The sequence below is a fragment of the Equus przewalskii genome, chromosome 10 (assembly GCF_037783145.1).
Source record: "Equus przewalskii isolate Varuska chromosome 10, EquPr2, whole genome shotgun sequence".
NCBI classification, from domain to species: domain Eukaryota; kingdom Metazoa; phylum Chordata; class Mammalia; order Perissodactyla; family Equidae; genus Equus; species Equus przewalskii.
The window spans coordinates 52,725,732-52,735,297 of NC_091840.1; the positions used below are offsets into that span (position 1 = coordinate 52,725,732).

Genomic DNA, 9,566 nt, shown 5'->3' on the forward strand with positions numbered 1-9,566 from the left:
TGGTGAGCTGGTGGGACAGACCCAGTAGGTCAGTATCAGCATGGTATTGAAGTGAGGCATTCTTGGCGTGGTGCCTCCTTTTGGGGGAAGAAGAATCCATGCCAGGAGCTGACCAAGGGGAGGAGATTCTGAGGCCTTGATGGCCCCCCTTGAATCCATATCCCACCCTGGCAGATGCAGATCTGTGTCCCAAAGAGGGGTCACTGTAGGTTAAGAGAAAAAGAACTTCCACTAAATGCTGAAAGGAACCAGGGGAAAGCAGTACCATCTAGGGAGCCTCTCGGAGAACACAGTCCTCGGAGAAGGAAGCAACCCCCCTCTACCTGGCCATAAGCCATAGCTCAGGAAAACCCCACGACAGAGATGAGCAAGAGCAGCCCCTGACAGCAGGGCATGTACGGTGAGGACTTGAGACACCTTTGGTGACTTTTAGAATTACGTACGAGGGCCTTTCTTGGGGGCTGGAGGCCCTGCATCGGTCATTAAGTAGCCCTTTCTGTACTCATCAGTTAGGAAAGGCTGGGGAATCCTGGTTAAAAATACGTAACGACTAGACTTAAGTTAACCGAAGTTTATTTGATGGCGAAAATTTTCTACTTGCCTTAAAACAATTAGTGTCACCTGGAAATGTCACAAAATGAAGGCCAAGAAGCCAGGGATTGGGCAATGTCCCTGGGATGTTGGACAAGACCCCTTTCTACAAGCTCTTGCCCTTCTGTGAGGGCGGAGCTAGCAGGGGTGGAGGTTAATTGCGCAGAGATGGTGTATTTTAGTTAAAAATGCAAGTTCTGGGGTTGGGCAGAGCTGGGTTCAAACACTCCGTCATTTACAAGCTATGTGTCTTCCATCAGATTATGTATTATTTATAAGACTCAGCGTCCACCTGTGTGAAAGGGGGGCAATGGTGAACCTATCCCAGAGGGCTTTTTGAGGCTTAACTGAGAAAATGCAGTTCTCAGTTCCTCGTATATGCAAGTGCTCAGCACATTTGGTTATTACTATTATTATTAGAATTACTGACCCTGCAGACACTCCCCAAAGCCAAAGGCCAGAGGCCTGACCTGCCTGCAGAGGAGGTGAGTGTAGAGGTGAGCTCGAGGTGGTGGGTAGCAGGAGGAACAGAGCAGCTGTACAGAGTGGGGTTGTTTTTTTTTCTGCTTTATATTTTACTGTATTTTCTAAATTTTCTTCAAGAACTGTGTAGATGGTTTTATAACCTGAAAACTTCCAACAAAACCTTTAAAAACCTTATACACGAAAAATTGACTCTAATTAAAATGCTAGAGAACAGCATGAAGGCCTGCCTTGGAGAACTTTCTGTATTCCTATTTTGGAGTCTCCTGCAGCGGAGTTGAGTGGGGAGGGGTGCAATCTGTACTAATTCTCTGAGATATCGGGTCTAATTGCTTAGCATCTCTGCATCCTAGTTTTCTCATTAGATCACTAAGGTGCCTCACAGTTCATAAACTCAGTATGCCTGTGCTTAAATAAAAAATAAATAAATGAATAAACAAAATGCTTACATCAGTCGCCAACAGCTCCTCACTGTCATCAATGCTGGCCACGGTGACCTCTCCTTGGCTCACGAAGGGGAAGTCAAAGGGATTGGTTGAGATCAGAAGCAAGTCTGAGAGACACGAAGATCCCTTTAGCATCTTATGCACAACTTACTCTGGGGCTTTTATCCAACGTGACTGGTTTGGAAGATGAGAATGACATCCTAAGAACTTACCAATTAGTTCTGGCTTCTTGTTTGACATGATTTGGTAAAATATATGATAACTTCTCTCACTGGATAGCTGAAATGTCACTCTGGATTTTTCTAAGAGATCTAAAGTAACAAAAAATCATGTGATTTCAGGTGCCGGAGATACCTCTGATGCTGAATACCAGCATGCCCAATAGAATGTTTGGACTCACAGGTTTCAATGTCTGCTGATGCCAGCTTTCCCGTCGATCCAAAATGAATCCGTATGAACTTCCCCTATCCAATGGCAGATTGACAAACACCTCAGTTATTTTATTTATATGGTGCTGTGGCTGGCCTCTGTTAGGTACTACCACAGATGGGCGGGAAGTGTAGGGTCAGGGAAGGAGTGATACCGGAAGCATGAGGACCTCCGTCCTCTTGGTTTGCCTGGTACCCAGAGTCCCCAAGCTAGGCCAGCCAAGACTCACGTAGCTGTAGTCAGAGTGCCTGGCTCTGTTCCTACAGCTCAAGAGATGCCCAGATCTCTGCTTGGGACCGCCTCATTCCAGACTGTCTCCTTGGTTTTTATCCTGCTCTCTTGTGCTTGGATTCTCAAAACCTTTATAACACCTTTGAATTGATAGCCTGGATGGACCATCTCTCTGACTTCTTTTTTGCATCTGGGTGTTACTTCTGAGATTTCTTGCCTCAGTTTCCCTTACCACTTACTACACGCAAACCTAGTTCTCATTCTCCCAAATGACTCACTCAGGGTCTAGGTTCCCCTGTTTTTGGGGATCAAGAGATGAAATTTTATATGTGTGTGTGTGTGTGTACACTCCCTTCTTACATTATTCACTTACTTGGTCTCTATCACACTGTGAGCATACCTAAGGGCAAAAAAAAAAAAAAATGCTGCCTTACTTGTTCACCCACAGAATCTGGAATGTTGTGCGTACTCAATAATATTCTCAATATTTCCAAATGAAGCCTAAAAAGAGTTAGGAAAGGCTCAGTGGAGGTATGTGTAAATTTTAAGTGTTTGGTCTTCAGGATTTTTAGCTGCTTAATGGAAGATGATAAAAGTCATTCTTAACTTGCACATGTTTGGAGAGTGGAACGTGGACAGAAAAATCAGAATGACCGTGATTTCTAGGTCAGGGCCAAGAGGAGAGACCTATGAACTAAATCAATGAGAGTGAAAACATGGAGTGCCCGAAGGCATTGTCTTCCACTTTAAGCTGGTGCCTAGTTAGTGCAGTAACTAGCTTGTCTAAGCAGGTGTAACATATCCCTGCTGTGTAACATGCATCCAGATCCTCCACACGGAAGAGTTTAGTTGTGCACCTGGAAAGACAGATGTGCAAATGGATAATGTGTAGGGGACCAAAGGAAAGAAAGAAAGGTCAAAGCTTAGAGCCACAGTCTTCGATGGATGTATCTACTTTCTCATCAGTAACCAATTTATCTTTGAGAGGTGACAATAAAATCCAAGCTTGCAATTACCAGCTCCTGAGACATGTGAAGTTCTGATGCACTTTTGCAACTACAGGCATAAATGATGGCTTGACCTCAGGGTACTTACTCTACTGGCCAGTGGAATTAGGTAGAGGGCTGAATGTTTGTTTGCCAGTGTGGAAGTAAATGCCTCTTTGGTGGAACTAATCCAAAGTGAAATGTTGGAGGATGGAACACATCTTCAATATCTTCACTATCAACTTACTCCTGATTTTTGAGCTCTTCTGCTTTCACCAGGTTTTCCCTACTCCCAATGCCTCCTGACTCGGAGGAGTTCAAATCCACTAACTTAATTCACGCTAAAGTTTCTGTGGCTAACAAGCCCACGGATATTGCTCAACAGACTTCGGCATCTTAAAACGTTCCCACCTAGAGAGATCAATTTTAGCATTAGGGAATCACTGTGATTTCAGGATGCTCTGAGGTGATGCTCACCAGCTGGGAGGGACAGCTAGGTCTTCCCTCTGCCGGGCACAAGCCAACACGTTCTTCAAAGTATATCAGACTATCAGTTGGGTAGAGTGACCTGAATTGCTTGGTGGTGGAATAAGGCCAGGTATATTCTAGTTTATGCGACATTTGAGGAAAAGATTTAATTATTGGGGATGGCTGAAAATTGGACTGGGTCTTACAAATCTTGATGAGTTGTCATTCCTCACGGTCTTGGCATTTCCAAAGGCCTCCAGCAAAGGGTTGGCCTGGATGATCTGATCCTCCAGGGTCCCCTAATAATACACAAGAATAGGAAAAGAGAGGACTTAGGACTTCTGAAGTAGCCCATTGATGACTCAGAAGTGTGGGTGCTCTGGGCAGGGTCCAAGGAGAGACGTGGACCAGCCCAGCCTGGTAGCCAGTGCAGAGGTGCCCAACTCCCCTCAACCCCTCCCAGCTGAGCAGTCTTCAAGGTCCCATCCTAGGGAGGGTCTTGTTAGTATAGCATCAAAGTAACTTCTGGCCACACCAGATTCTGGGCTCCAGCTTGATTTCTCAGACTGTCTTTCTTCTCTGATAATATTTCTTTATAAATCATGGATTGGTACAATATATACCTCTGTTACTGCATGCATCATGACCCATCTAATACAGATATTTGGGTTCAGAAGTATAAATAGAATGTGGGCAATGAAAGTCACCCAAGAGATCACATGATAGAAACAGTGGTTCTCAACAAAAATTTTACGTAGCAAAAAATATTTCATCAGAATTATTGCTCAGAAGCACCTATAGAAAGCAGAGTTTTCACCCTCATCCCCCATGATTGCTTCTCTTTCTGGCTCCAGAGCAGTTTGGCAAGTACTGTCCAGCCACTGGTTCTCAAAGCATGATCCCTGGACCAGCAGCATGAAAGTGGGAACATGTTAGAAATGCAAAATATCAGGATTGCGAATGTGAGATAGGAATTTCAACCAGAAATTCTGGGCCTGGGGCCCAGCAATCAGTGGTTAACAAGCTTGCCTGGTGATTCTGATGTGCTCTCCAGTTTGAGACCCGCTGGCCTAAACCATTCCTTCTCCAGAGGAGGTTGTGGAGTTGCTCAAGGTCACTTGGTATTACTGATGGAGCTGGTGCTACAGGCTGAGTCCACTGGGTGGGACCACTTCCTGCCTTGCCCCATAAGCACTCGTGGGGCAAGTCCTTGTGCTGTGCATCTCCGCTGAGCACAAAGCCCTGCATACGCTTGGTGCTCACTTGGATTTCAGTTATACTTATCCTAGCCAGCCTCTGGGTGCAGGGAGCTGCTCACCTGCATTTTGCCTGGCTGCTGCTCCTTCTTCTTGTCTCCAGTAACTGCAATTGTTGCAAAGTACTGGATGACACGCTTGGTGTTCACAGTCTTCCCAGCCCCGGATTCTCCGCTGCCAATTTAAAAGTAAGTGCGATCAAGCAGAGTAGAAGGGATGGCCCTGGCTTCCAAGTCATCATAGTGCAAACACGGTTACTCACGTGATGAGGATGGACTGGTTGTCTCGATCTAGAAGTGCAGAGGGAAGCAAAATGAAATAAATAAACAACAAACAGGCAGAATATAAAAACTGGGCAACATTAGGGGTGGTTAGCATACATGGGTTCTAGTTCTGGCTTTGCCATTAATGGGTGGTGTGATGATTTCAGCATCTCTAATCTTCTTTGAAACATTTTGTGCGGATTTCCCAAACGAGGGATGTGTGACATGGGCAGCATGGGAGGTGAACAGGAATCCCCCAGTGTGAAAGCTACTCTTGTTCACAGACCTTTAACTCTTCCCCTGCACTTTCTCATCTCCCTTTTTAATAAAGAAGGCAAGTCTCAGACTCGGAGCTTGTAAAGCCTAACTCCCAGTACCTCAGAATGTGACCTTATTTGGAAATAGGGTCATTGTAGATGTAATTAGTTAAGGGGAAGTCATCCCGGAGTAGGTGGGCCACTAATCCAATATGACTGGTGTCTTTGTAAAAAGGGAAATTCAGAGACAGATGCACACAGGGAGAACACCTTGTGAAGATGAAGGTAGAGATCAAGGTGATGCTTCTAGAAGCCAAGGAACACCAAAGATTGCCGTACCACTAGAAGCTAGGAAGAGGAAGGAAGGATTCTCCTGAAGTTTTCAAAAGCAACGTGGTCCTGCCAACACCTTGATTTAGGATTTCTGGCCTCCAGAACTGTGAGACAATAAATTTCTGTTGTTTTTAAGCCATCTGCTCTGTGGTACTTTGTTACAGCAGGCCTAGGAAACTCTTACAAACAGTGATATTAACCTTCCTTTTTGAAGCTAATGTTACTTCAGCCAATTTCAAGAAAAATATTGAGTATTCAGAAATAACTAGGATGATGAAGGTGAGACCAGAATGACTGAAGTTTGGGCAACGTTGTACTAGATGATGTGTAAGCATCATCAGATCTCAGATGCTTGCTTCCACTTCTCGTATCTGTGCCAAGTCAGGTGAAAGTTGAACAGACAGAAGGATACTAGCCACGACGGTGTGACAGTAGTACCACATCTCTATTCCCGGGGCCATTCTGGCAACTTAGGGAGGAGAAAGAGGAGCCTGAGACTGGAGAAGAAGACAGGTGAAGCGACATTGCTTTGTCCGTTTCTCCAACTTTGCATTCCTAACTGGCTACTAATATAATCTGTCTTCTAAGCATGTCCATGTTGGGAAGTTCTTTGGAGGTGGGGCCAGGGTATCTCTCTATGTTCCACAGTCCCCCCAAATAAGCATGTCCTTGGTGTGGTTTCAGTCATGAGCACCGGCCATGCATCGTGACTGGTAATGGAAGATCCTGCACCCCTGGCTTTCCATCATGAAATCATTGGAATCTCTTAAGGTCATTTTGATCATTGCACAAGATGACCGAGGCCTGTGAAGGGCGTGAATAACTAAGAACCAGTCCAGTTAAAGGATTTGAATAATTAACTAAAAACTATTTTAAAAAATTGACTGGAAGAAATTACTCACCAGTCAGCATGAACTGATAGGCGTTGTCAGAGATGGAGAAGATGTGGGGTGGGGCCTCCTGGCGCTTTTTGCCTCGGTAGGCTGTCACCACCTCGGGGTTATACACCGGCAGCCACTTGTAGGGGTTGACGGTGACACAGAAGAGGCCTGAGTAGGTCTGAGAAAAATCAGAAAATTCAACACGTGGATTTTATTTTTACTCAGAGAGATCAGTGGAATAAAGAGATGTTGAGGAGCGCTCACATAGATCATCCAAGCTGCGTAGCGCTCTTTGAGGTTGAACAGCACAGCAGGCTCATGCAGGTGAGTCATCATGGCCATGTCCTCGATCTTGTCAAATTTTGGAGGGTTCATGGGGAACACCTGGTCACTGTTCAGAGTCAGTGTCTGGGTATTGAGAGAAAAAGTACATGATGAAGGGGAGAGTTGAGATTCATACCTCACTCTACTAGTATGCTGGAAGTAGAGAGATGTTGTGGTGCGATTACCCCATTACTATGAATAACTTCATGGATAATTTCCACGCCCAGAGATGATCTGTAAATAACAGTCCTTGATTAATCTAATTCTGGTCAAACTGCACAACCAATTCTAGTCTCATGCCCCCCAGGAGGCATACCATCCTGTGTGCCAGGAGCAGGTTGCAGGTGTACAGAGTGATAGCGCCCTTTAGCTCTGAGGGTGGCCAGTTGGGACTCAGGGTGGCCAAGGCCAGGCCGGGTTGCCTCTGTTTACCCCATTTGCTGTAAATGCTGCGATGAGAAAGGGTTGGGAAGAACTACTCCAATGCATTCTGTGTATTTCCACCTCAATACCTCGGCTCACGTGGGTTCCTTTGTCTGGAATATCTTCATTGAAACGGTGTCTAGAAACCTCCAAAGCTCTTCTTAAGTGCCCCTTCTCTTATGACCCATTTCCTCTCTCCCCTGTCTTTTCAAGGCTTTCATAATTCCTTGTACCTCTGCTCTGATAGTTAAAACATTTGGATTTGGACTTGCAGCATGGTGCATGGCTGAACAATACTTTGAGACTATCACTTAATTTTCTCCTTTCCATTTTTTCCCTTCTTTCTCCCCCATTCAAGCATATAGCTGGCTCTGCACTCTGTTACTCAGGAGAGGTAGAAAATAGGGCAGAAAAGAGAAAGAGCCGATAAGGTTTTCTGGCTTCTGTTTTCTAAAAGCCTAAGTCATTAGAAGAGCTTGGAGGGTTTTACTGAAAAGACAAAAGAAAGAGGATGTGTTGGTGTGGACCACATCTCTTGAGGAAAGGAGACTCTTCTGCCCACTGCCCTACACTAGAGAGAGACACCCAAGGTAGCAAGGGGAGATGGAAAAGTCCGTGCATCCTGAATCTTCAGAGACTGGGACTTGTTTCTTAGAAGATCCTCCAGGGAAGCAGTGAGACCCCAGTGTGGTATGTGTAAGGTTCCGAAAATGTGGCACAATTCTGGTGAGGCCCTAAAAATGACTGAAGAAAATGTATTTCCAGCCCAATGAAGAGAAGCTGAAATCAGAGGTTTAAGTTCAATAATAAAAACATAAATAAAAGAAAAATCTATTTGGTATGCCTGAGTTTTTGAACTGAGATTCACATCTGCCATGTACATCTTGCTTCTGACACTAGATGGTAAGCTTTGGGAAAGCAGGTGCTGAGATTTGCTTATATGTGCAAAGTAATGGACACTGTGACCTAGACATAGTGAGTGTTCAGTACATGTTGAATTGAACGGTGCACTGTAATTCTCTGCATTAAACTAGACATTGCCTCCGGAAGTTCCTCTGTAAGTCACCCTGCAGCCTAGAGAGTTATTATTTGCTGGGTCCACCCAGCAGCAATTAGCATCAATCTCTCCTTTAAATAGTCCAACCTCTTCCACCTTCACCTTCCCCTTTCTCCAAAGCAAATATCACAAAAACACTCGAAGCCCAAGTCCTCAGAGAAGGAAAGAGGCAGGAGCAAAGGAGTGTGCAATGATGGTTTTTATCTGCTACTTTACTACAGAATAGATAGATGTAAATTTCCTTCTGTCTTCAGATTCCTATGGACCATGCAATCTTTAGTATTCCACTCCAAAGAAAAATGAGGACGCCCATATTAGCAAAGACATCTGAGATCAACACTTACCCGGTCATCGACGGTCTTGACTGTGACTTTGTCGTTTTCCCTGCTCTGGATCATACCTTTCACATACAATTCCTTATCATCCACTGCAAAGCAGGCTTTCTTAGAATCGAATGGGCGATTTTGAGCCTCGATTCTCTCCTTCTCTGGTTTCCGCAGATAGGGAGCTGCTTCTCCGAAAATGGCCATCTCTGCATCAGAGCTCATGATTGCTGGGGGCTGGGAAGACCAGGGGGGACTTCTGAGTCTGGAGCCTGGGTGACTCTTGAATCTGAAGGGTTCCACCCTGTTATTTCCATTCAGATAGGGGGCCAGATTCAAAAGCTCCCGGGATTAACCTAGGTCTTCAGGAACCTAGGATGAGGTCTAGGGGCTAAGAGAGGGCAAGTGGGAATGAGGTAAAGGGGATATTTTACTCTAAGACAAAAGTTTGGGGGGTTGTTTTCATCTCTGAGTGTTGGTTTTGGGAATATCTCTTAGTTCAGCACCATGTGGGGGAGTCTGAACCAGGAGAGGAAGCCAAGGGGAGCCCAATAAAGAGGCCTCGGGAAGCACTTCCTTAATCACTTCCAAAAGCATCATGTTTGAGCCCTGTGGTCCCGGTGTTGTCCCCAAATGTCTGAAAAGAATTATTGGAATGTTGATAATTCCTAGTAGAAATTTCAGACAGCCCAGTGAAAAGTAATAACTTGAACACAAAGATTGGCTGCACGTTTAACTAATTATAGGTAACAAGGTGGTGAGAAGCATTAGGTCCTGGTGTAATGATTCCAAACTTTAACGTGACCAGAATTACC

At 45.0% G+C, this 9,566-nt stretch overlaps 1 protein-coding gene across 1 annotated transcript in view; it reads right to left on the reverse strand.

Moving 5' to 3' along the window:
• The window catches only part of MYH13 (myosin heavy chain 13), a 47,804-nt gene extending 38,828 nt beyond the window's left edge, over positions 1-8,976 (reverse strand). Inside the window, exons 1-9 of the mRNA XM_070563765.1 lie at positions 8,773-8,976; positions 6,889-7,032; positions 6,646-6,802; positions 5,153-5,180; positions 4,953-5,064; positions 3,841-3,933; positions 1,921-1,984; positions 1,733-1,831; positions 1,524-1,627 (exon numbers count right to left, since the gene is read on the reverse strand). Coding sequence (XP_070419866.1) covers positions 1,524-1,627; positions 1,733-1,831; positions 1,921-1,984; positions 3,841-3,933; positions 4,953-5,064; positions 5,153-5,180; positions 6,646-6,802; positions 6,889-7,032; positions 8,773-8,976 — 1,005 coding nt within the window. The remainder of the gene's footprint in view (positions 1-1,523; positions 1,628-1,732; positions 1,832-1,920; positions 1,985-3,840; positions 3,934-4,952; positions 5,065-5,152; positions 5,181-6,645; positions 6,803-6,888; positions 7,033-8,772) is intronic.
• Positions 8,977-9,566: the final 590 nt, after the last annotated feature.